The sequence below is a fragment of the Gymnodraco acuticeps genome, unplaced genomic scaffold (assembly GCF_902827175.1).
Source record: "Gymnodraco acuticeps unplaced genomic scaffold, fGymAcu1.1, whole genome shotgun sequence".
NCBI lineage: Eukaryota > Metazoa > Chordata > Actinopteri > Perciformes > Bathydraconidae > Gymnodraco > Gymnodraco acuticeps.
The window spans coordinates 3,285,683-3,312,903 of NW_022989843.1; the positions used below are offsets into that span (position 1 = coordinate 3,285,683).

Sequence of the window (27,221 nt, forward strand, 5' to 3'; positions counted from 1 at the left end):
TCAGGTGCTGAGCGATGACAGAAAATAATTGGCAGTTATCCAGGTTAAGTTGCTATAAGATTTAGTTTGAAAGAAAGCCTGTTCTTATGTTTGCTCAATGTTTGAAGACTGTTGCCCAAACTCCTGAACTTTCACAAATAATTTTGGTTCACTTTACATGTAGAACTTTTTCAAAGGCCTTTTCCTAAAGGCACTTTAATGTTTTATTAGTAATTGTGTTTTATTATAGTTTAAATCTTCTCAGCTATGCAAGCTTAAGAGAATGTTTTTCTTTCAGGTGTCAAGGGTATACAAGGTTGAATACATTCTCAAGAATTACAATGTATGACCTGAAGCTTAAAAATAAACGTAACCATATTTCTCTGTGACACTAACTATTTCAAACACTTTCTTTACAGATCAATCTGATGAGCTAATATATAACTATTTCTATCTTCACTTTCTAAAATATTATTATGGGCTACTTTTTGCAATTTATATTTATAATATTGCCTTTTTGGTTTGCCAAATACTGTGGTGTGAGTTGTCCACTTGCACATTTGGCTCGGCGGTCTCTGCCTACTATTTATCTACTCATCACAACATCAGTTACTATGCCATGTTAACTTTCAAATGATGCTGTTTATTGAAGCTTTTCAGTGCTGCAGAGTACTGTAATTATGGTTTTAGCACTAAGTTTAAAACTAATTGACTAAATGGCAACTGCTCATTAAAACATTGGAGAGCTCCATTCATTGGTACGCTTAATAAAATGTCCCTCAGTTGGCAAAGAATGTGGATATGTACTGTGTTTCTAAGGTCATAACATGAGCCCCCTAGCAATGACACATCCAACAAGTATGATAAAGAAATAAACCTGTAACAGTTTATCTGCTGCAGTGCTGGTATGAGCATGCATCCTTTTAAGACACATAACATTTCATAATTGATTCAGTATGGCTGTGTAATGACCATGGAGTACAACAAGATCAACTACACTTTACAATGTAACCTCTGCACCATATATTTCAATATTACAGTGTTATATTGCTCCATAAACATCTTCAACTATTCATAAGGAGATTTGATGAACGCCTTGTTTCTCCGCCTCCTTCAGTCTTTATTATTTTACAAGAACCAGACGCACTTTGTTAAGAGCATGTAGACAAACATTGATTTACAGCACTTGTCCACAGAATGGTTATGTAGAAAAACATGCTAGAAATATATAAAATGATTACAGATACATAAATGTGTCTATAGGGCTGTTTGTATTCCCTCTGTTCAAAACAATACAATTGTGTTTCATTTCACTTGGTAGAAAATTGCATTATGAAAGTGCCATTGCTTGTCCTTACACGTTTATGGCCGGACTTTTGTATCCCCTCTGGTATAAAAGGAATTAAAACGGCACACTGCTCTGAAGGTCTTATAGAAACATCTGATTTGTGTATTGGGACTATTCGGGGTCTGAATACGTTTATTGTGATTTGTTTTTTTTCCATCCCTATTACTAATAAAAACTCAAACGTGTTACTGCATGGAACCAAAATGCAAACCTACTTCACCAGCACCGAGTTTTAAAACTCACCCAGACTTTGATGCTCTAGCAAGCTTATAACTTTTTGTAATATTGTGCCTCTGTTTCCTGTAGCCTTATTATTTTCTAGAGCTGAAAGAGCCACTGACAGCAACTTCTCACCATGTGCTCACTTCAATGGAAAATGCTCACTCATTCCTGCTCTCCCACCATCCTGATTTTGACATTGTTGACCCTTCCTGCTTCCCCTCTCTGTGTATTTCCCCAGATAAGCCATCCGAGTCAGTGTCCAGAGATGCTCTTCTTCCTCTGCAGAATGCTCGCTGGTCCTCTGAGGGCGCTGTGCTGGACCACCACTGCTCTGGACCTCATACACACACCTCTGCCAGGTGTGTGTACTGTACACTTAGGGCACAATGAATATTTTCAAAGTGAAGAACCAGAGTAAATGATGGTATTAATGTTTCACCCTAAGCCATTTGTAGCCACCCAACAGCCATCAATGTACCTTATAGCATATCCCTGAAGTATGAAACCTCCATATTTAAGTATCTTACCAGGCTTTCATCACTTTGCTCTGTGTTATTCATTGAATTGCCTCTATTTTTCTTTATTTCCAGAGGCAGAGTTCATGGCTCAGATACAGTCCTATCTGTGTGACACAGCAAATACTAAGAAGCAGCACTATGGTGAGCTCTACCTGACACAAGAACACACACTCACAAACACACACCAAGATCTTCCCTTCCTTTGTTTCTTAACTCTGAAAGGTTGTCAGCTTGTCTTCTCCCACTGAGTCAGCGTTTGTTGTAACATTCAGCAGAGACTCCTCGCTCTCCTCTTCTTATAAAACATGAGACAATCAGAAATTACCCAATTGACACCCTTGAATAATGCTCAGTATAAAAGTCCCATCAGTCCCACTGGTGATGGTTTTATTCTGTTATCCCGACCTGCTTTTTCTGTATTGGATAACTGTCTGTTCTTTTGATTCATGTGCCTTTGTGCCATATCTCACAGAGAGCTGCTCGCAGGAGGCTGCACACACTGCTGTTAGATCACTAATAGACCTGGGGGTGAGTGACAGCCTCTACCTGTGTGTGTGTGTGTGTGTGTGTGTGTGTGTGTGTGTGTGTGTGTGTGTGTGTGTGTGTGTGTGTGTGTGTGTGTGTGTGTGTGTGTGTGTGTGTGTGTGTGTGTGTGTGTGTGTGTGTGTGTGTGTGTGTGTGTGTGTGTGTGTGTGTGTGTGTGTGTGTGTGTGTGTGTGTGTGTGTGTGTGTGTGTGTGGGGGGTGTGTGGGTGTGTGGTGTGGGTGTGTGTGTGTGTGTGTGTGTAGCTGTTTTTATAAATCTGTCTTTCTGTCATGAGAGAATTACAGCTCGATTCAAGACTGAAAGTTAAGGCGCAGTCCAACTCCATTAAAAAGTTCTGTTTTAACATGAATCTGTTCCTACGTGAGTCCAACCCAAATCTCAAAATCGCTTTTAATCAGTCAATTGCTGGCAGCGTTTTCTAACAGTATGCTGGAGCTTTGAGCTCGGCGTGAACAGGAATCCAACCAGATTTTATTGCAACGTGAGGGAAACTGAGCCTGACTCAAGTCAGCCACATCCAATCATGTTTGAGGCAGAAATGTCAATCTTTAAAGAGAATTCACTGGACCAAGGACACAAAGTGATTTAAATCATAAGTTGGAGAGCTGTACTACAGGCCACACTTTGTGTTAGCCTCCAGTCTTTGAATTGATGCACATTTTGCTCTTTAAAAAGAAAAATACTGGTGTCCTTCAAGCTTGTAATCCAAGCCTGTACTTTCTTTTGCATTTATGGTACCTTCTAAACGTATACACACAGTATTCAGAGTAGGTCACTAGTGTGTTGGCAGCACTTCTTCACAGAACTAAATATTCATGAACTGTAAAAATACTCTGTGGGTTGGTTTGACAAACGTAAAGCAGATTTGAGCGAGCCATTGGACTTAATTTAAATGTTTTACTTTAACTACATATACACATTTTGCACATAAAATATATTATTCGCTTGTAAAATAATATTTGTTTTATATGAAACTACCACACTAAAAGTGAGCTTGGAGTGCTGGTAGGTGTATTTTAAACCTTTGGACAGAGCTAGCTGTTTCCAGTCTTTATGCTAAGCTATTAGTTGCCGGCAGGCTCATATTTACAGAACAGACACAAGTGTGGTATTAATCTTCTCAATTACATTACGGCAAGGAAGCAAAAAGGTTTATTGCACAATGTATTTTGGGCTATTGCTTTAAGTGAAATTCTTTTCTACGCTATTTAAGATCTTGAATGCTGGGAAACTATTACTGAGGATTCCTCAGTGACACATTCTGGTTGTTCCTGTGGGCTGCGTGGGGACCTGATATGGAAACAATCCACTCAGGCACAATGAGTCTAGGATTTAACTTTGACGAGACCAGATAACGGCTTCACATTTATTGCGATGGATTATCAAGCTGCAGTTGTTTTCAAGTCTGTGGAATGTTTTTTCAGACAGTGCAGGAAGGAAGGCAAATGGTCTATATGAGCGTCTGGTGCCTCCATCTGCCCTGACTCTGCAAACAACAGCAAGGAATCATACAAAGGAGAAGGGAAACAAGGAACTGTAGAGAAATATGGCAGAAAGCATCAGATCACTAAAGCCTTGTTACGCATAGTTATATGTCTCCTTTTGAGCACATATTCTCTTCTCTTGCTCCTTCAAAAGGAATAAATAGTCCACATCAATCAGTCTCCTCTAGAAGTCTGTAGGTCGGGAATCAATGGTGGTAGAAATAGAGCATCATTGACCCAAATATCTGCAGGGATCTCTAGAGACCATTATTAACTCTCTTATCGAGGCTATCGGTCAGAAATGGTTATCAGGCTCGTCGTTAGGATCCTTTTGCTAATTCCCCTCCCTGATGTGAAGACAGCTTGATATCTGAGATCTACCGGTCGAATCCAAGGAGAAAAGTGTGTAATGCATCTGCTACAAAAAGAAAGGACAGCGCTATCTGAAGTTTGGCTCTCCCGTTGTGCCTCATTATTTCATACGGAGTGAATAAGGTGGTTCAATGCTATTCATTAAACAGCTTTGTTTTTCTCTTTGCAGTGTTTTGAAAGGTCTTGTTTTTATCTCTGTTAGAACATCTTTGTTTTTCATTTGGCCTTCTGCAAAAAACACTAAAGATAAGAACAGCTGCGAGCTCTCTCGCCATGTTCAAATAAAGGTTACTGAACAAAAAGCATTGTGGAGTGCTCTGACATGGCTGTGTTTATGTTCACTCCAGGTCATCTCGGAGCAGCGTCAGAGAGGAGGCGTCTTCCTGGGTGTCGGCCCTTTGTTCCAGTTGTCAGAGAACCGGCAGAAGCTGCATCGCTTCATCTCACAGTACCTCTACAATTAAGCTGTTTGCCGGTGCAGCGTGACTCCAGGCTGCACCCGGTTCTGTTGTGCTGCAGTCTGACCTCATCCTCTGTTTGTGTCACAGAGGCTCGTGTTCGCTGTTAAAAGAGATTCACGCTGAGCCGGGACGCTCGCGCCTTTAGGTTAATTGCATTTTGATTTTTGAGTGATGAGACCCTGATTTTACGTTTATCTTTAGTAATAGCATTAGCATAAAGCCACAGGAGACGAGGATTATGAAGTCCCTGTAATCAGCTGTGAGGTCTCTGCAGCTCGTGTTGGGACCGTGTTCATGTTGTAACCACGGCCACACAAGTTCTTTTTGTAACATGTACATCAAGCTTTGTTCTGCTTTTCTAGTTTTTCACAAGTTACTCAGTTAACCAATGTTCAAACTGACAATAAACAAGTTTGTTATTGCATCCTTTACTCGACACTAAATGAATATAAAAGGCTTTACAGCAGTAAATTACGCACCTATTATTCCAATCTCTTCCGAACAGCCCATCGCTGCTCTCCTGCTGAATGTAGATATGTGTGCGGACTCAGGCCTCAGAAGAGTCTGACCTTTTGACACTGAGACCAATCGATGCCTCACTTTGAACAGGATGGACACCTTTTCTCTGGCAGGCGTTAATATTTGGTCGTTCAGAGCCGTCTGTTTGTACAGTCAGGAGTCACTGAGGCTTTTACCTCGGATCACAAACCACAGCTGCAGCTGATTGGCTCTCATCCACCGTGAAGCTCTACTGCCACCCAGTGATGAACCTTCACACATGCCTCACTGCAGCTGGAGCCTCAATACGAAATACAGACGGGTGTTGTTGAGTGTGTTCACAAAATCAGGCAAACTCAAAACAGTCAGTATATGAATTATAAAATGATGCTGTTGTCCCACAATGCACTGCATACAGGAAAGGAGGAGCTGCTCTTTGAACAAAACCTCAATATAATTTCCTGTTAGTATAAAACTATTAATTATATTGATTTGATCGTATATTAAAAGCTAAAGTAGAGAAAATAATATACAACATAATATACACAATTACTATGTTGTATTGGTACACGGTTTAAGATGACACTTTTATCCACTCTACTTCACCCCTACATTAATTCTTACCTCAATGAAGGTCATAATGTTCACATTGTATCCGAGAGATGTTGATTAGTCATGATCAATCTGGTGCTTTTGAACTGGGTTTTTTTCACCATGTTTCTGTCGGTATGTTTAGTCAATATATTATACATGTAGAGTAAATAGTCAAAACTCTTGATTCATTATCACCCATTACAGTTCAACAGAACCACAAACTGCATCATCCAAAACTAAACTTTAAAACCTTAATGAAGCTAGGATATATATAGCAGGACTATTTCGTTATTCTTTATAATGCAATGTGGTTATTTTAAGAATATATCTTTCTTACCAATAGTTTGAAAATAAACGGCAATCACCCGGTCTTCACATTCAAAGAAATGTGTACTTTGGGTGAGTTTGATCCCCAGCTTCTCTGGTTTGCTTGTCCAAGTGTCTTTGAGCAAAACCAAGTTCCTCCCTGTGTGTGTACAGATATGTGTACGCTGCTGCTATGGACAAAATCTGCCTAATTATTGAATTTATTAGTTTCACACTTTTGAGTCAGTCAAAACTGTAGCCTTATCTTACTACTGCTACATTTTAATGTCCCTTCAGGGATTTCTCTAAAGTTGTTTCTGAAGTGAAAGAAAATAAACTTCAGTTAATTAAGTAAAAAGGAAATTAATCAAACGAGACACCAATCAACACACATATCAAAGTCATTTTGAAGAATGTTCTCCAAAGAAAAAGGATGCATTTGAAGACAAAATGTTTATTTGATTAAATTCCCTTTCAGGAAAATATGCTCACTTTTTATCAGAAGGTGGCTGTTTGAAAAGTTTTACATACAGTTCAAAAAGAATATTGAAATGTACATATTTTTAAACGTCATGAGCTTCAGTTTCTGCTGGGTGACTGCAGATCGAAGGGTATTTTTACAGCTAGTGACTCGATAACGGGTCACTGCGCATTGAGTTATGTAACTTTACATGTAGTACAAATGCTGTGCTCTTTACCTCACAGCAAAATACCATTAACATTGATCAGAAAATGTACATTTTAAACGCATGTACAGCTGATTTACTCACATTCTTTCAGAAGGAAGAAAATATCAATACAAAAACGATCGAATAGTAATTAATTGTGTTCAGTGCTTCAGAAGAGCAGTTTATTTATTTAGCAGCAGATTGTCTCCGGATTCAGACGACTTTGTTGATAACCGAGCCCAATTGGTCTATCTGGCACTCCACCACGTCTCCTTTCTGTAAGGAAAAAACTGTTGAACACCATGTATATACTGTATGACTATACAGAGTGCTTTAACTCTGTATCATAGAATAAACACAAGTTATTTGGTTAAAGTGAGTAACACAGCTAAGGATACAAATATGTGCCTTCTTGTAGAACATTTATTTTTAATCTCAGTGTCCCACAGTAAATCACCTTGAGAAAGATGGGTGGCTTTCTGAACACACCCACGCCTGGAGGAGTGCCGGTCAGGAAAACATCACCTGGAGTCAAGGTCACAAATCTGAGAGGAGAAGAAGAAAGGAAGTGGAGTTTCAGATTCAGGAGCAGGAGTGGGGATGACTTGCTGTTTACTGTGGAGAGTTTGCCATGTGGAGTAGGTACACACATTTAAATCTGCTAATGGCATGCAAAGCAATAACTTCCCAGTGTAGCCTTTTGAATACAGAGATCCAGTGATTGGTGCTGTGGGCGGCCATTATTACAGAACAACAGGCCCTGTCACCAGTAAGTGAGGCGAGGAGGGAGAGGCCAAGCATCTGAGCGCAGGTATTCAGGGTGCTGCAGGGCTAAAAGGGTGCGTGAGTCTTTGTTGAAGTATGTTTTAATTTTCTGCCTCAAGTCCATAAAGAGGAAAGGCACTTTGCTCACACAGTGCTCCTTCTTACTAAATTAATTTCAAACATGATCTGATTTGCATAATTTCTCAAAGAGAAACTTTGCATTCAGCTAGTAAAGGCCTGAATAAATGATGTCTCATCTGTATTAAAGGTCTCCTCCTTTATACTATTTGTAGGCATATACTATAGTTCTCAGATACAGTATATAAAAAACATGTCCTTAAAGTGTTTTGCTCAAAATACCAAACAGATCACCCGTTCTAGCGATGCCTCATACTCCTCTATTTCAGCCCTGTTAGAGAAGTGCTGATTCCGGGTCCGTAGCTTTGGAAAAAAAATAAAAAGCTTATGCAGGAGAATTCTATCCAGATACTCAGCTAAATGCTGCCGTGATTAGACGCCATATTATGTTCCAAACTGCATCAAGGATTATTTCTGAACCAGTATGGAGCTCAAATGCTTTTTCTCTTGCGGGTTTACCACAAGGTGAGTTCCTTTTTTTATTTCCTGCTTTTTTTACACCTGCTCTTCAGTACAGTGTTAGCGATGCTTGCTAATGTAAACAAAGATTGTTTCTGATAGGGCCGTTGGTGTAAAGCCAGCACACATTTCCGATATTACGTCATATCGGACGCAAATCTGGATCAGCTTCGTTGAACCCCCGTTTTTAGAGATTTGGGTACGGAGGAAAAGAGAGAGGGTTGTATTTTCTGACACTTTGTGAGTTCCCTGACACACGGGGACACATACTTATGTATAAAAGACATCACAAAGGGCATTTTGCATGATAGGGACCTTTGAGATAAAACATGCAAAAAGACGACATCACATGATCAGCAGAATTAACAGAGGACTCACTTTGAGACCCAGGCGACCAGCGCCTCCGTCCTGAAGATCATCTGATCCGTGTTGCTGCTCTGCACCGTGTCTCCGTTCACCAGGCAGCGCACCCCCAGACTGTGGGGGTCTGCAAGGGACACAAAAAAACAGCATCTTAATATATATGTTATTTTCCTGTTTGACACTTAGAACTCAACTGAAGGAAACCCAGTTATATTAAATTAAAAAAGGCACATTTTGTTGCATAAAAACTAGGACTTGAATAGGTATTAATAAAAGCTCCTGAATATCTTTTATATTTTACAAACTAAAGCTGACACGGATGACGGAATTATATATTTTCACCGAAAACACTCACCAATGCTACCGTGTCGATTTTAGAGAAAAGACTGAGTAGGTCATTACATTTTTATGCTAAATAAAGATAATTTATTACACTAATATTACCCATTGGCTGTCTTTCATTCTTTGACTAGTGTGTTGTGAAAAGGGTGTCAAAATGCAAATATTCAAATTAAACCTAATAGTAGCCATTATAATTTTAACAAACTAAGCGGGGTCAACTCTGGTATTAGTAGCAATAGCTGCGAGTAATCCTATAGAATCAAACTGATTGGTTTGTCTTTCTTTATCTCTTTAATTTGCGGATACAGTTCTATACACAGAGCGAAGAAAAAACGATTTTTCTAAAACAATGTGAAATATTATAATGATATTTTGTATTACAGGGACAGTTATGGTGTAAGGCTTAAGCCATCATGCTGAGCCTGAATATTCATATCCTGGACTTAATCTGACATTTGATGTACTCTAGATTGATATCACCACATAAAGATGCTATAAAGATAACACACATTAATCAGGAATGTTTTCAAACCAAATAAATCCATTCTGACTTTTATGAACTATTATCATAATTCCCCCATCTGCCTCCCTCTCAGCTGACGTTCTCTTTCACTCTCACCTTTCACAGCGTCAGTGGTCACCAATGCCGGGCCAAGAGGACAGAAGCTGTCAAACGTTTTTCCTAGCAGCCACTGCTTCCCGTTGCGCTTCATCTGCCAGTCTCGTGCGCTGACGTCGTTGGCCACCGTGAAGCCGGCCACGTAAGAGAGAGCGTCTTCCTCCTGAGCGAGAAGCAAGAGGCGTCAACAGATGCTTCACCACCAATCATAAGATGATGATGAGACTTTTACCTTGATGTGTTTTCCTCTTCGTCCAATCACAAAGGCCAGCTCCACCTCCCAGTCCACCTCCTGCAGTCCCAAACATCCATCAAATATAGTTTTAGTCAAGTTAAAAGTATAAGTAAAGTATATTTGTGCATTTGAAAATGATATGGATATTAAAATTGCCTCCATATGTTGCTTAGACAGCTCTAATAAGTTCAAATGTAATATCCTGAATAATTTGATTTTTAAAAGACATTCATAACCACATATCATTTTCTGTCAATATAAACAAGACGTTGATTTGGTCTCCATGACCTTCAAAAGTGCTACCCCAAAAAAGCATGTACCAACTATACATTTAAATTGGTATGAACTTTTCAAAAACTACATGAACAGACATTCATACATGTATTCATCTCGATCTATAATATCCTACAAAAGAAGAGAGGTTAGTGTTGACCCATAAGCTTCATAAAGTCTATGCTTCTAAGACAAGAAATAAGCTAAATTGTTCAAGACGGGCAAAATAAGTCATCCATCTCCTGTGGATAGTTTTGATTACTTATGCTTCTCTTCACACTGCACAATTACTCAAATTGAATTCATCTGCTTGTTAAAATGTCAAGAATTGTAATTACTTTTGACTTTTTCCAACTGAATGTTGAGCCAAGTGCAAAATCTCTGGTTCAGTCCTACTTTAATTACATAAAGAAACGTTTTTAGATTAAGAAACACAACTCAACATAAATATTTGGAATCCAATTCATTCATGCCTCTATACATAACGCTTTGATTATTGCAACGCCTTGTCCAACTGCCTCAACAAATCTTCTCTAGCTCAACTGCAGCTTTGCAGAAACACAGATCACACATAACACCGGTTCAGCTTCTCTGCTCTTTTTGTATTGATTTTAAAAGAGTCTTTGAGCCCTCTGACCACAGCGAGGAGCAGAAGGCTGAAAACTAAATGTCCCTGAAATATCCTTCCTAAAAAGCGAATCATTACACATCTTTAGAAGGCAACGTCAAAGGAATTTGTCTGACTTTGTCTATCTTATCTTAATTGTAGTCCCCGGTGTCTCTTTAATCTCTTCCCGTTCTTTTTTCTTGTTGTAAACCACATAAATAACCTTTTTTTTTGTTCAGAAGTGACATACAACTAAAGTTTCCCACCTGGCTCTCCGGGGGCAGGATGATGTCGTCGTACGGCCCGGTGATGGCGCTGGGAAATTTGCTGAAGATGATTGGTTCTTTGGGGATGGGGGCGTCCTGCTCCAGGCAGTGGTCCCGGTAGTTCATGCCCACACACACCACCTTCTCCGGGGCCAACACAGGAGACAACAGCCGGATGTCTGACCGCTGCAACACACACTGACCTGAGGACAAGGCTCTGAGGAAGAGGAGGAGGAAGAAGGTGGGAGGAGAAGTGAGAACACGATGATGTGAACGTTTATGGCAGAGTATGACAACGATGTTGAGGCAGATTAAGTTGTAGGAAACAGACGCTAATTCAACAAATCCATTTAGGAACACGATGTTTTTTCTCCACAAGATGATGGTTTTAATGATTTAGGAGAGAGATGATTTATCAAGAAGATGAATTGTTAATTAAGGAAGGAACAAGATGGTGATTTGAGAAGAGGACAATTTAGTTGATTGAGCAAGATGGTGATTTACCATCTGTGTTTTACAATGAGTGTAATTTATGAAGGGGATTTAACAAGGATATGTTCAACATACAAAAAGCTGACAATTAAAGAGAGAAGATAAAAGATGGAAATGATTAAGCAAGAAGGATGTTGATTTGAGAGATCTATTCAGGAAAAAACATGCACATTTAAGAAGATTAAGGTAACCTGGAAGATTTATTGAGAAGATGTTTAGGAGGAAGAGGGATGTGATAATTAGGGAAGATAATTATGACTGATGTTCAATCATGAAGAAGAAGACGGCAATTTATGAGCAAATGTATATGGAAACAGGAAAGATATTTGTTGAGACTGGATGTCTGATACCTCTGTGCACACTGCAGACCCTCGTCTCCCAGCCCCAGCAGCTCTCTCATGGTGGAGGGCATGGAGGGGTCAAAGGCCTTCAGGTCCACCACGCCGAGCCCCCCGTCCCCCTGCTCCACCCCCACTCTGATGCTTCCCTCCTCACCATGGCGATGAAACTGCACTAGACGCATCCCTACGCCGCTCAAGCCTCGCCTCTGAGGGTGTGATGTTTGTTTCCTGTGAGAGAATAAACTCCTGAAGATGCTAAAAGAGCGAAGAGGAAGTCTCATCTGTGGACGATACAGGAGGGAGAAGTGATTAGGAGAGGAGGAGGAAAATGTCAGAGTAAAGAAAATACAGCAAATTAGATTAATTTCTCTGAAGGGGTCTTATAGGCTCACATACATTATGTATTGCCCTTTAATGTCAATTCACAACATGTCAAGTGCCATAAAATAGTGGACACCAATAAGTTTTCAGAAATTGTAAAGTTGATGCTGGGTGTTTGTCACATAGAGCTATGCGAACTGATTTCTACGCTTTGGCCTTTTTCTTTGATAACACAAACAATGTAGTTTATGTTTAAGTTTGGTGGATTTGTTGTTCAAAACTGACAGTACATTTGTGTGCAAATGTGTATGATGGAATTAGACAAACTTAGCTTCATGTTTCGGCATAGCTGAGTTGCATATCAAAACAAAATTGAGATTGTTCGTTAGAAGAAAAATGGATTCCAATTATTCAGCTCAAATGTTTTGAATTTGGATAATAATTGTGCGGTCATTAAATGCTGGCCCAGACTACAGTTCAGTCTACCCATGGGTGTATTTACTTATCCTCTTAGCTGTATGTGTTAGTAGTTTACCCATTTACTACTATGGACTTACACAACCTCCATGTCCTTATGAAACACATTGGGGTTACTTTAGACAAAAGCGGCTGAAAAGCTGAATATAATGCAAAAACGAAAGGTTGGACACACAACTTTTGTATGTTCCCTAGAAAATTAAAACGAACGTACCACATTTCCAGGCTCAAAAAGATTTTTTTAAAACCTTCTCTGAAATAAACTTTACAAAAGAAAAGTTTTAAATTGTAAGAAACTCATAGTGTCCTGAGCTATACTAGCTACACAAACTAGATTTTCGGTTTGAGGCTGACAAATTAGGTCAAGTACAAATCCTGTCAGCATATCTGCAACAATGCACACTTATCAGAGCCAGCTATCAATTAATAATAAAGCTGTTAATCATAACGAGGACCATAAAGCATGAACAGCTACAGCAAGAGTAACTTCTGCCTACCTGCAGCTCGAACAGAAGCTTGGCAATATGATTGTTAAACCTGAGATCAAATGTAATTTAAGGAGGAATGTGACACTGTTATCTGCCACTGAATAACCAGGTCAGGTGGTGCTTCGTACTTGCCCTTTGTACTGTCTTGCCTCCCCGGTTCTGCACAGAAAACACTTTTTAAAACTACTTCCGGTTATTGCTTTCATGAGGTCAGTCCTGTAAGGACGCGATATGGATACTCAACGGAAGCTAACGGCAGAGTGTAGCAGTCATATTTTTAATATGCTGTAAATAAATAAATTATGTGTTGTTTTTAAAATCTTCTGAATGTCGCTTTTGTTGTCTGGAAACTACAATTCCCTACTCTATCCTTTATTGCGTCTTCAGGCGCAATGGGAACTTTCTGATGTTCACACAACCACCGCAATTACAATAAATATTTTCAGTTTTGTGGACGAACAAACAACATTGAATTCGCGTATCTTTCCTAGAATACACTTGAGGTACTTCATCTGGGTCCTTAAGAAACTACTGACTATTTAAACACACGAAAGGTAGCATGTTACGAATTAGATCGTTGGGATTACGAGCTCCGGAAAGCCCGCGAAGGCAGCAGGGTGCAGTTTTTATCGGATCATGTGACCAACCGGAAAGACAGAAGGGAAGGAGCCGTTGTCGCCGGCTATCAGCTGTCTCTTTCACCCTGAAGACTCCAGAGAGGGAGAATTAAAATGTGCACCAGGTGAGATTACATCAGATTTTATTTTAACTTTACCTGCCTGATGCTTGATAGGCTTTAGATGTTTTCTAACGTGCAGCTTTGTGCATGAAAACTCGGTGAAAACCCTGAGTGGGTATTGTTTAGTAGTTATGTTTTATGTCGTCATTTATTCAACTGGATTTATTTAATCATTACATTTAAGGTTGGTGAATTCATGTATCTGTGCTGTGGTGCTTCATTTGTGGATTCACTCACAGTCAGTGTGCGAAAAAGTACACGTCCCACCGTCCGGGACGTGTTATTTACAATATCGGACAAGTAGATCTTTCAATTGACTTGTCCGGCGGACAAGTGGAGTTTTTCGGCCTGATTTATTGACAAATTATTGATACATTCAGTTTACAAAAGGCAGAACTCATTCGCAAATTGTACGTGTCCGCCATTGTTCGTTTAGAAGTGTTAGTTTCGGTTCTGCTTGTCGATTCCTAACGGCCCGTCCACACTACAGCTTCAATCTGCCCATTCACTTTGAATGGGGTGACGTCACGTTGCCTCGCTTTTTCGCCGAACTGAAAGTAGCATAGCGGTCCGTCTCCGGCGTCAGAAGTTGAACAATGTTCAACTTCTGACGCCGGAGACGATTTAGTGGTCTGTAAATCGTTGGATAATTTTTTTTAAACTAAATAAACTACCCAGTATGAACACTTGTATAGCCCTTATTAAAAACATTCGTTCCTCAAGTTGTAATAATGTACTAATAACGTTATTCTGAGAGTTATTTCCCTCTGCATTATGAACGCGCATCTAACCCACGGGACCGCGCCGCCCGGCACGTTCATGTTACGTGTCCCGACCAATCAGAGCACACTGTGCTCACAGGGAGGGTGGGGGCTGGAGCTATTGGAGCTACAAGGAGCCGTTAAAGGCAGAGAGTGAAATTCAGTGAATACACGTAGTTTACAGAGATGCTGTTTGAGAAACCAATGTGAGTTGCATTTATCTTTACCCATGGATGCACAATAAGAACGGACCCATATCGTCTCACAGAGCTGTAATAATGGATATATTGCACATGTTTGCTATAATTCATTATCATACTACATGGGCTGTATGATTAAATCTTGTACCGTAAATGTTGTATTAAATAAAGTTAATATTACTTATTATTATAAGTGTATATATATATATATATATACAGTGCAATAATTATTTCATGCTAAATGAAGCTCTGTTGCTTGGATATCACTAGATCCTGTTACAGCGTAATATAAGTACATAACGATTGACGCAGCTGCCCCCCCACTGTAGAGCCTTGCCCCCCCAGCTGCCCCCCTAACTTTTTTTCCCCTAAAACTGTACTAAAACAAACCTACACTATTTCCACAAGCTTCTCAAGCAACAAAACAAGCATTACATTAGTTAAAATTGAATCATTTTAAATATCATTTTAGGCCCGTTAAAAACACAGCTACGGCCCTGCATTAAACTGCGGAGCGGCGTTCACACAGACCGCGGCTCACACCGCTGCAGAGAGGGAGGGAGCGAGCTGTCCCAGCACCTATGGATCAGCTTCCCCTGGGAGCATTTCCCTTTCCACTAGTTTTGTTTTTACTAAGGACGAGAGCTTGAAACTAAATATTAATAAAACGCTGCCGTTTGAATCGATAGCGTTTAACAGACGGGCGCTGTTTGGGGCGTTACGTTACAAAATACTACGCAGACAGCGTTAGCTGGGAGATCGATCACTTTGCTAAACTACGCGGTAGCCTACTATTAAATCCACGTAAACTACACATCACAGCCATGAGGCCAGATCAATGAAACCAGGATTCATCCTTTACCGTAAAAACTGGATCCAAACACAGCTGCATGTGTGCGCTTGATCAATACTTTCTGATGTTATATTTATGATATGCTACATATTAGCTAGGCTACATGGCCCTAACGTGTAAAGTTATACAAGCATTTGTACCAGTGCTTTTCACAAGTAGACTCTTGCAGGCCAGAGTATTGGAGTGATTCAACAACAACAAAAAGACATATCTGAGAAGTGATCAGGACGAACAGAAAAAGGAAAAGGAAAAGAGAGACGAAGAGACCAGGAGGGTCAGAGCGGGAGGAAGAGGAGGAGATGAAGAGACCAGGAGGGTCAGAGCAGGAGGAAGAGGAGGAGATTAAGAGACCAGGAGGGTCAGAGCAGGAGGAAGAGGAGGAGATGAAGACATTAGTGAAGAAGAAGAAATATATGTGAGGAATAAAGATGAAGTATCAGAAAGAGGGCCAGAGGCAGGGATCAGGAGGCAGATGAAACTCCAGCTGGACCACATGGTATGTTCTTATTCTCCTTACATATTCCATTAAAGCAGCACAATCTAGCAGCTCTTAGTATTGACTAATATTGATTGAAATGTGTTGCTGCACAGGTCACCTGTAGCTCTCTGAAGAGATGGGTGATGTCATTTGTGTACTTAATTATAATTAAGTACTTACAGTATGCAGAATTCTGGGTATTCTCTGAATCGGGTGCCTTTTGGGTCTTTATATCTTTGAAAAATGAAACCAAAATGTTTGGTCATAACATCTGGTAGTGGACTACTTACATTTTCCCACCTCTGGCACAACATATAAATAATTACTAGGAATTTCCTTGAAAAAATGTAACAGGGTTGAAGTTTTTGACAAAAAGTAGGCATGAGACCTTGTTTAGCTAAGATATGGCACCACATGGAAGTCAAGGACATTACAAAATTGTAATATTTTGCAAAACTATTGTTTATTTTTGTAATAAACAATTATTTACTATTATTAATTCATACAACATAGTTGAAATGTTGAGCTTGTCAATCTTAATCTGAAATATAGGTAAGAGAAGAAACTGACACTTTTGTGATGTAATTCCCTCAATGCAGATCACGGACTGATCCATTATTTTAATAGGAGGGTAAATGGTATGGCGTGACGGGGTTGAAACAAACTGAGGGACAATATTGCAATTTCATAGATAATTCAAGTATTTTTTCAGAATTGATTTTTGATCAGTTAAAGTTGACAAGCATGTGATTATATTAGCAGCAACATTTTGGGATAATTGGCCATTTTGATTTGTTTAATATTAAATTAATATGTAATAATGCTTAGTGCTTGTCTAAGACAACCAATTTTTTTTAAAACAAAATATATATTTAATTTTACATTGTAATGCAAAACAACCTGTTCCATTAATTCATTGCTTTAAAATACATTTTGTAATTTCCTTTCATTTAAAATGGTTGAGGTAAGCTTGGGGGACTCAAAGGGCACCCGATTGTTTGTCTGAACACCTTGTTTCTCTTGTGCATTAAGAACACTTGTGTTAGGGCATGAATTAACAATAAATAGGTTATATAGAGTATAACATACCACGTACTGTCCGCCCTCCTATGCCATCCTGGCATGACCTCTTGCCTCCCCTTTGCCCCCCCATTTAAAATGTTCTAGAACTGCCACTGGAACTAACTAAACAATGCAGAGATTATTTTTATATAATTGTATTCAATAACCGTAAGAAATTAAACAGTATGAAGTGATTTGTAAATAGGAATACAGATTTTACTTAATGTTTTCATAAATATATTTTTCTCCCAGTTTGACTTATTTTTACCCTCTCAAAGAACCGGAATCAGAGAACCGAAAATAACCGGAATCGAAAAGCAGAACCGGAATCGTTAAAATCCAAACGATACCCAACCCCATGTGTGATGCAGTACAATCTTACGGCTCACTTACGTTAGCGGTGTCGTAAAAACCGTGGGAAAATGTAAAATACGATGACAAAGAAGAAGATTCCAGTGGCCCCAATGTTTGTCCATTCTGGACAAGTGAAAAATGTATTCGGACAAGTAAATTGCCAAACTCACTTGTCCATGGACAAGTACTCTCTAAAAACTTTTTCTCACACTGCTGTCACAGATCAACGTATATAATCTGATCCTCTCATGTTGCAGTACATCTGCTTATTTCTGGGTTCAGTTTACACTAGACGGGCCCACACAGGCTTTTTGTCATTTTCTGCTGATGTTCACTTTTAGCTTGAACTTACTTCCTTTGTGCAATTGTCACATGATACCAACCATCTCTGGCCATGTTTTAAAAAAACGGACTTATTAACGTGTTCACATCATTATCATACACAAACTGTGGACAATGCCCCTTATGATGTGCGTGCTAAGTACACCGTTTTGATCGGGGAAGAACAAATGATCCTGTCCCCAGTGTTGGACAAAGTACACGCAGATCCTTTAACTTATACCACAGTTTAGAAATACATTGTTATCATTCATTCAAATGTTTACTAAGAGTTGGCAGAAAATATATGAATAGCAAATATATTTTATTAGAGGATTACATTTACTGATGCATTAATGTGTTAATCCCTTTACATGTTGCAGCTGTTAAAGAAGGAGAAAGGTTGATTACTCTAGATTTAGCTGGGTTACTTATAATAACCATACCAATTTATATTAAATCTGAATCTGCAAAAATACCCTGCAATTCCAGCTCTAGAAAAAGATAGATAAATGTAGTGGAGTAAAAACTGGTGGAGTAGAATAATAAAGTAGCATTAAAAACAAAAGTAACAACAAATTCTACTTAAGTAAATGTAATTAGTCACATTCCTCCACTGCCTGTCCCACTCTTTTAAAAGCTGAAGCGGATCTCAAAGGTCTACAGGTTTCCACACTTTGACCCTCTCCGTTATCCTTAACCTGCATTATAGAAACTGATTTGAGACACTTATTGCATCACTCTGTCTGAGCTATCTCAACTTTTGCTGACAGTGCTCCTACAAGAAGAGGAAATAACTTTTCTTTGCATGTTTCTCTGTGCAGCGCCCAGCCCGTTGAATGGACCTCCGACCTCAAAAACCAGAAGTGAGTAATAAGATGCTGCACTTCCTCCTAATGCCATGGAGTTGGTAGGTTGTTTTTAATTCATTCTTACAGGTTTGTTAGATGATGTTGTTTTCTTTGTTCTTAGTTTTGATGGCATCGTATTGGTGACCCAGAGCCATGACACGCTGCCATCCGAGCTCGAGTTCCTGAAGGCACCGCTGCAGGACTACAGCTCTGTAAGTCCATGTATTATCTCACCTGAGCCTCCTTTGGAGCTATCACACCTGGAATCAATTGACATGACAATACATTCTTATGTAGGACTGGAAAACATTCTTATGTCGGACGATTTTGGGACTTTAAATTAGCAACATGTCTTCATGATATTAACAAATCTTAATAAAATGTAATATTTTAACCATCTTATAAACAATGAAGACTGCTTCATTCATTTCAAAGGGTCATCTTTTACTGATACTGTGAACAAATTGATTATAAGAATAAGATGGTGAAGCCAGGGCTGGACTGGGACAGCAAATCGGCCCTGGCATTTAGACCCAGACCGGCCCAAATCCATAAAACAAACGAATAGTAGCGGTTCCTGACAAGAAGAATAACTCAGTATAATTTAAAAAACTGCCATTATTATCCTTTTTACGTACCAGGGGCAAACAAAACTAATACATACCACAAGTATGTGTAACTCTCAATCATTAGAAATTAGACCTTCAAACCCTCTCACAAAGCGAACAGTGACCGAGCACTAATAGGGGGGTCTGGGGGGGTATGCCCCCCCCCCCCCCCAGAAGAAAAGTTTTAAAAATAACCCCTTAAATGATGACTTCTAGTGAATATAGGGGGGGGGGACCCTATAGTGCCCTGCCTCCCCTTTCTATGACAACACAATAGAGATAGGACCAGATGAGTCTACAGGATGAGTCGATGGCATCTTTTCTTGGGCTTGTTTCTCCCACAGATTGACCCTCTGATATGACTCCCTGATAAACACTGCTATGTCATTGATTAGGTTGAAAAGTGTTCCACATTCGATTACAGTTTGGGTAGTTTCAGCCAGGACAAGATTAAGAACATGAGCATAGCACCACACATGGACATGAGTGGGTGACTGGGAGGTCATCAGTGCAGAAAATCCTTTGTACCGGCCTTGCATATTGGATGCTCCATCTGTTGCATTACCTATACACATGCCCTTGTCCAGTTTCAGATGCTCTAAGACCTCTGAGAGCAAGTTCACAAAGTATTGTCCAGTGGATGCATGGCACTTCACTAAAGCCACAAGCCTCTCTTGCACAGTCTCATTGACATATCTTAAGATTACTGAACACTGATCCTGAGAAGTTATGTCTTGTGTTGTGTCCAGCTGAACAGAAAACATTCCGGCCTTCTGGACATCACTGGACATACTTTCTTTGATTAGACTACCAACAGTTTCTATTATGGAGTTAACAGTAGTTTTGGAGAGTAGGGTGATGAGAGACCCTCTACCTTTTGTTCCACTGGATTGGTGCAATTTCTTGCTCTTCTCTACGCAATCATCCAGATGCTCTTTTAAGCAGACATCATACTTTCCTAATAAAAGGATGAGCTCCAAAAAGTTACCGTGGTCCACGGTGTTGTCAGCTAGCATATATGCTCCCTCATTCTCCACCTGCCTGCACTTTCACCACATCCACCACACGCTCCAAAACCTGACGTCTCTTTCGGACTTGTTCCCTGTGAGCAGACATCTGACTGCCAGCAAACATGCTTTCGATGTCTGCTTTAGAGCACCGTAAGAAAAAAGCGTCAGCACAGGTTGAATGTGTAATGCTCTTTTCGTGCTCCTCTGTACGCTGGTGTGCGTGCCTCCAATCTGACATTCCAGTTATAAATGTGCTAGTGTCAGTCTTCTTCCCAAATGCCAGACATACAAAACAAAACAACATATGACGTCCCTTGCAATATATAAGCCACTTTCTGCTGGTGCCATCTTTACAGGTGAATACCTTCTGCACAACTGGATTTCTGGTATGTTGTTGTGGGTGCTGTTCTAAAAACATCTGTAACATAGATGGCTCGGGGCGGGCAAAGTAATCTATGTCCTCCTGCTCTTTGCTCTCCTCACTCTCGCTGACACTCTCCTCCTCTGGGGAGGCTACCTGGCTCAACACAATGATACAGAATGAATGGATTCCCTGATAGAGGTCGATACAAATAGGCATTGACATAACAATACCACACAGTTAATGGTCAAAACTACATGTGTGCCTCCATTTTTTATCTATTTCTATATTATTCATTCTATATATTGTCAATCAAAACTACCACAAAAAGCTGACTATAAACATTTTTTCAGGTCCCAAAAGACCACTGTTGCCCTTATAACCAAATAAGTAAATAAACTAAACAAAACAAGCTGCCAGCTGACAGTAATTGTTCATGAATGGTGGTTAACAAAATAATGACATTCTTTCAATGAGACAACGTATCAGAGTCCCATTAAGCTATATTTTTAACTTGCCAGGGAAAACCTTACTAGCTTGTAGGCTAACGAATGTTTCTCTTATAATATTTGTCTTATTAGTGCTTCGTCAAGGGGATATTAATGGGTTCCAGAACTACAGAGTATCATAACCTTAATAATAATATTTTCCTAATTTTCTTAGCTTCTGCTTACTGCGAGTTCTCCTCCCTCTCCCCACTCGCGCTGATCTCTCTCCCTCTCATCATCTTCCTCACCACCAATATCGGCCACGGGTGCTGAAGATGGACCTGTACTAAACATGTCGGTTATTTTGACACAAGCGGCAGCATCAGCACGAAGGGCCTGCTTTTTTCTTGCCCGCAATTTTTCTGCTCCCCCTTTTCGCTTGGCCTTCGCCTTCGCCTTCTCCATTTCTAACTCGAACTTTTTTTTTTCTCGAAAAAAAAGGCAGTTTGGCTTCAACGGCCGGCTCACCTCCTGGGGGCGTGATTTAATTATGCACACCGAGCGGTCCAAAGGGGGAGGTGATTAAAGATTTGATTGGGCCGGCCCAGTGTCAATTACTAAAAACATTTAAACAGAGGGCCAATCTACCCGTCTTATGGGCCGGGACTTCATAAAAATAAATATAAATAAATAATAATAAATATAAATAAATAAATAAAATGACGTGTCGGCCCACAAGGCACGTCGGCCCACCGGGAAAATGCCCGGTATGCCAGATGGCCAGTCCAGCCCTGGGTGAAGCTTTATTCTGTCTTGCATTGTTTTGATTGTAAAGTCTAACAAGATGTGGGTTAATGCGTTCTTAAGTGTTGCTGCTTCAGGTGTAGTGTGTGACACTTTCCTCATCTGCTCCTCCTCTAGGTGGACAGTAGTTTGGGGCAGGAGGTGGTCATCCTGAAGGTGCCTGGTCTCCCTGGTAACCGCCTGGTCTTTGCCTCCACCGGCCCTTTGAACCGTGACTATGACGACGTGCGGCGCTTCAGTGATGCAGCCTGCAACGGCATCAAGAGGTCAGTTGATGGAAGATTATTTCCCCCTGTTAGTGTGTCATATTCCAGATTCACATCCAGGTTTCTTTACTTGTCTCACTCACCTGTGTGTCCTCTCAGGGCCTTGAAGGCCGGCATGCAGCGCCCCCTGCTAGTCTGCCCCCCCCACAAGGACTACAAGAACAGCAGTATGGTGGCTGCACTCGGAGCGCTTCAGGCTCTCTACATGGTGAGAAAATAACTCCTGCTCGTACAGAGCTGACAGAGAGGCTCCGTTTCTATGATTCGACTACAAGTGTAGTGATTTTAAAGTAGTCGTTAAGTTAATTTAAGATTGCTTTGTCTTCAACTACTACAACTGAAATATACATACTCTTTTCCACTTTTTAAGTATTTGTATTTTAGTGTTGAGCACACTGGTGCTGTAACAAAATAATCTGTAATACACCAAATCTATTTGGTGTAGTGTATTACACATTTCATTTTAATAAAAAAAAACAAATATTAATTTTTTCGACTGCAATGCTAAACACCTCATCTTTTACTTATCATTATGATGCAGATTTAAATCCCACCAAATCCACCTAAATACTAGATCTGGAAAGGCAAATATATGCATGGTAAAAATACTAAAATATTGTTCTCATCTTCCCCCCCCCCCACAGCCCCTGGAAGTGAGGGAGTGGAATGTGAAAGCGAGCGACCACAAGGTGTGTGTCCTGGGTCTGTGGGCAGCCCAGGAGGCTCATGGGAAAAGGCTGGTGGAGCTGGCTGACGCCCTGGAGAGCGGCAGGTGGGTCACACGCTTCAGTCCCTGTTAAAGTGTGTTGTGATGTTCCCTGGTTCACCAGCAGCTCTCTGTCCCCCCTCAGACTGGCCTGTCGGGACATCGGTGGCTCTGACCCTGAACGCATGGCCGCTCCTCGCGCCGCTGAATACGTCCAGGAACTCTTCAAGGACAGCCCTGTGAAGGTAGCAGGAAACATTATGTCCTGATCCTCTTGTTTTTTATCAAGAGGTTTTTATCACTGTTGACTTTATCTTAACACTGTCACAAGCCTGTCAAACGCTTTCTTTACTCAAGTACACATAACATTCATGCCTCTTTCATGTAAACATTTTATTCAGCAAGGTATTAACAGTTCTGTCGCATGAACGCTGTTGTCATGTGAGCAGAACACGCTCTGGACACAGAAAATCAGGAAAAATGTGTAGAAACAATTTTAAATCGCAGACCAGGACAATTTTGTGGGAGTTTGGTTCTTCTTTAATTTAAAGCAAGTTTTTGTAAACAATGTTTTTGTAATCTCCAGGTGGAAGTGGTGAGCAGCGTGAAGGTGCTGGAGAAGGAGTACCCCTGTCTGGCTGCAGTCAACCGCTGTGCCGACAGTACGAGAACTTAATCTGTTTTGATCACTTATTGAAATGATTTTAGCTGTTCCCACACCTATTCATGGCTTCTCCTCCTACAGGTGTCCCTCGTCACCAGGGCAGAGTGATCAAGCTGCAGTACTGCGGAGAGGGGCCGATCCAGACAACGCTCATGTTGGTGGGAAAGGTGAGAGGAGACTGCTGCATGTGAACCGCTTTAACATACAAAAAAAGTGTCCCTTAAAACATTGTACATTTAATGATACATTTGATATGATGGTAAGTTGTCTTCATGTCATCATCAAGGCTTTATTTAACTAATTTCATCTACTAAACAATTATGAATGATAAATTCAGCAAACATAACAAGCTTTAGTTGCAGCACTTCTTTCAAGCTACTCAGGGAGAAATGTATTGAAGGAACATTGGGTTTGTTTAAGTATTGTCAGAAATGTAGCATGTATTCTGTCTGTGTGACCGACTGCTTAAAAATAACTGGCGGTTATTTCCAGGGCATCACCTACGACACAGGCGGAGCTGACATCAAGGCCGGGGGCTTCATGGCCGGGATGCACAGGGACAAGTGTGGAGCTGCTGCTGTGGCCGGCTTCTTCCAGGTAAACAAACCCACCCCCTCACCTCTCTGCCGCTGAATATTACATTTTCGGAGAGGTCTGCACCTCACGACTTGAACTAAAAATCAACATGGGGGGACGAAGATCACAATGCTCTCAGTCAAGATGAACAAAAAGCATCTGAGGTGAAAAGAGATTAATTTTAAGAGACGGAGATTAAACATGGATGGTGAAACTTGGAAATGTAATGCCTCTGCTGTAAGTTTGGAGCTATCCTTCTTTCCTAACCCACTCCTGCTCTCTAGATTTTAGCCAAGCTGAAGCCAAAACATCTGAAGGTCATCGGCTCCATGGCCATGGTCCGGAACAGTGTCGGTTCAGGTCAGTTTTATCCACTTTTTTCCCATTGTGCATGTTGCTGTATGCATTTCTATGAGTAGGATCTGTGTGACATCGTCTTTGTGTGTCTGTGTGTTTCCTCAGACTGCTATGTGGCCGATGAGCTGGTGGTCTCCCGTGCGGGCCGCAGAGTGCGAGTGGGAAACACTGATGCTGAGGGACGCATGGTGATGGTGGACCTGCTCTGTGAGATGAAGGAGAAGGTCACTGCACCCCTTTTAATACAGTATTTGTGAATCTTAAACTCCTTTTTTGCTCTTCTCACTCTGAATTGTGTGTCTGCAGGCAGCTACTGAGAAGTGTCCTCAGCTGTTTACCATCGCTACTCTCACCGGTCACGCCATCAGAGCCATGGGACCCGATTACTCTGTGAGTCCTGCTGAAATACTGCCACAAACTGAGATGAGATTACTAACTCTGGATGAAAAGATGTTAAAGATTGAGATATTAATCATTTGTTTCTGTTTAGATCATCATGGATAACGGGCCAGCCCATCGCAACAAAAATGCTGCTCAGTGGCAGAAAGGTGAGAACTTTAGGAGGAATTTAACTGTGAAAGTTCATTTTTGACATGAGGAACAGTTTTTAGGTTTTTCAAGGACTTTGAGCTGCTTATCATGACCATCATCAGCAAACGGGTAATAATGTGACCTCAGGTATAAAACACATATGGCAACCTGCTGATGAAGGCTTTGAAATGCAGCTGAAAGCTCCAGAAAAAAGCTAGCACAGATTGTTTTGTCAAACTATACGGATAACGTTACAAAGCCTAAAGGTAATTAAATGCACTCTTTGCCTTGAGCAAATTGAGTTTAGCAAATAAACTAAATATTAATCTAATCAATTCATTGTTTGTTGATTGTAAGCAAATTTTATAAAGATGTATTTGTATAAATGACAGTGATTTAAAGGATCATCAACTATGTATTACTTATTCCCAAATACAAATAGTCAATGCGTTTCTTTGTTAAATATCATTATAAAATGAATGGGTTTTTGGTCAAACCCTGTTAAGACATAATAGGCTGTTCTTAGGTATTATATATTCGTCATGACTTGCAATGCCATGGACTGTGCAGCAGATGCAGCCATGTGGATTGTATTAAATACGTATTTATACAATAAATGATTTCCAGCACAACTGCTTCATATCTTTGATGCTTCCGAGAGCTTTATTTCCTCCATCACAACAAACACCTGTTCTTCCTCCTCCCTCATGCAGCTGGAGAGGCGCTGGGCGATGTGTTCGAGGTGTCCACCATCAGACGAGAGGACTACGAGTTCCACAAGGGAAAGTCTGAGTACGAGGACATTCTGCAGTGCAACAACCTGCCGTCCTCCGCTACACCTCGCGGGCATCAGACCCCTGCAGCTTTCCTCATCATGGCCTCTGGGCTCGACAAGGTGCTCACACTTTGGCATAATAATAATATAACTCTGTAAGTATGAAGAATTTAATGTAATTAACTTGTATAACTTATATTCCAGCACGGTGTGGACTCTAAGGCCCCTCTGCCGTACTCCCACGTTGACATTGCCGGGTCCAGCGGTCCTTTCCCAGGGGTCCCAACAGGATCCCCCATCCTCGCCATGGCAACCCACTACATCTTCTCTGATAGTCTCTAAACGGATACACCAGGAACATAAAGTTCTTCTGCACTCTATGCCAACACACATTTGGAACCGTCCAATAAAAAATGAAATCCCTACCACAACACATATTGCAAATAGTGCAATGTTTCTGTCTGACATTCCTTACAATGTGTTCACTCTGCAAGAATATTCTTCACTCCCTTTCCAAGATCTTGTGAAGTTTTTCCTGTCTACACCAAGTCTCAATGACCCTGGCTAAATCAACATGCGTAAATATACTCAGGGGTTAAATGGCAGTATTAAAATACTATCCTTTTTATTCGTGTCTGTATGTGTGCGACAAACATGGGTTGTGTGGGATGCTGTGTGTCAGTGAAACCAAGCACTTCTAAATGATTAATAAAACATTTGAAATTAAAATGTTCCGTCTTCTTTCTATATAGTTAATAGTTGCGCATGTTTGCACAAGTTCATCAGAATCAGGGAAGGAGTATAAGAAGCAGACATACTATGCCATACTTTAGGTATTGGCATATTATTTAACAAGGTATTTTATTTTGAACTGCTTGGCAGAAGGAAGAAAGTCCTGTAGTTGTTGAGAAGGTTTGCATGAAAAGTTTCACGTTGTAAAATGGTTTGGAACAGAATATTCTCTAATGTATTTGGGGTAAAAATTACAATTACAACCATGTGTTTATGATATTGGTTTGGGGTTGCAATGTGGCACATTTGTTATTTCAAATTAAAAAAACTAGGGTAACGGAGAATAATAATAGTTAGCCACACACAGTCCATTATCCTCACAATATAATAAGTTACATTTTGTCGGATAAATATAATCAATTTTTGTTATTTGGCCATTTGCCTGCTGTTATTTTAGCAAAAGGGTCAAAGCAAACTCGGAAAGGTCTTTAAATAAATTGACTTTTGACTCCCTGACTTGAATAAAGTTGTTTATTTGTCGTTATACCTGAATACATCCATGGTATCTGCTCTTTACAGAATTGTCCTCTCCAACATGGCGGACA

At 40.4% G+C, this 27,221-nt stretch overlaps 3 protein-coding genes across 7 annotated transcripts in view; 2 read left to right on the top strand and 1 right to left on the bottom strand.

Moving 5' to 3' along the window:
• Positions 1-5,359, top strand: part of gpat2 (glycerol-3-phosphate acyltransferase 2, mitochondrial) — a 253,000-nt gene extending 247,641 nt beyond the window's left edge. For all 3 annotated transcript variants that reach the window (XM_034238034.1, XM_034238019.1, XM_034238027.1), the window contains exons 21-24: positions 1,788-1,908; positions 2,140-2,208; positions 2,540-2,595; positions 4,817-5,359. In XM_034238034.1, coding sequence (XP_034093925.1) covers positions 1,788-1,908; positions 2,140-2,208; positions 2,540-2,595; positions 4,817-4,933 — 363 coding nt within the window. In that variant the 3' untranslated portion in view covers positions 4,934-5,359. The remainder of the gene's footprint in view (positions 1-1,787; positions 1,909-2,139; positions 2,209-2,539; positions 2,596-4,816) is intronic.
• Positions 5,360-6,766: 1,407 nt separating this feature from the next.
• fahd2a (fumarylacetoacetate hydrolase domain containing 2A) lies at positions 6,767-13,489 on the bottom strand. 3 transcript variants are annotated; one of them, XM_034237601.1, is made up of 8 exons: positions 13,315-13,489; positions 11,906-12,177; positions 11,064-11,280; positions 9,915-9,974; positions 9,683-9,845; positions 8,737-8,845; positions 7,454-7,541; positions 6,767-7,272 (listed from the first exon to the last, which is right to left on the bottom strand). In XM_034237601.1, the coding sequence occupies exons 2-8, from the start codon at positions 12,175-12,177 to the stop codon at positions 7,210-7,212; spliced, it is 972 nt and encodes a 323-aa protein (XP_034093492.1). In that variant the 5' UTR covers positions 13,315-13,489; the 3' UTR covers positions 6,767-7,209. The 3 variants fall into 3 exon arrangements, with proteins under 3 accessions (XP_034093492.1, XP_034093497.1, XP_034093485.1); XM_034237606.1 differs by having other exon boundaries at positions 13,332-13,388; XM_034237594.1 differs by having other exon boundaries at positions 7,148-7,272; positions 13,192-13,330.
• Positions 13,490-13,813: 324 nt separating this feature from the next.
• Positions 13,814-26,613, top strand: zgc:152830 (uncharacterized protein LOC767682 homolog). Its single transcript, XM_034237618.1, has 16 exons — positions 13,814-13,924; positions 18,772-18,813; positions 18,920-19,010; positions 22,127-22,275; positions 22,375-22,483; positions 22,920-23,047; positions 23,127-23,226; positions 23,568-23,643; positions 23,727-23,812; positions 24,138-24,242; positions 24,506-24,581; positions 24,684-24,802; positions 24,885-24,968; positions 25,069-25,126; positions 25,823-26,004; positions 26,089-26,613. Exons 1-16 carry the CDS (start codon positions 13,914-13,916, stop codon positions 26,224-26,226), a joined length of 1,554 nt encoding a protein of 517 aa, XP_034093509.1. The 5' UTR covers positions 13,814-13,913; the 3' UTR covers positions 26,227-26,613.
• The last annotated feature ends 608 nt before the right edge of the window (positions 26,614-27,221 follow it).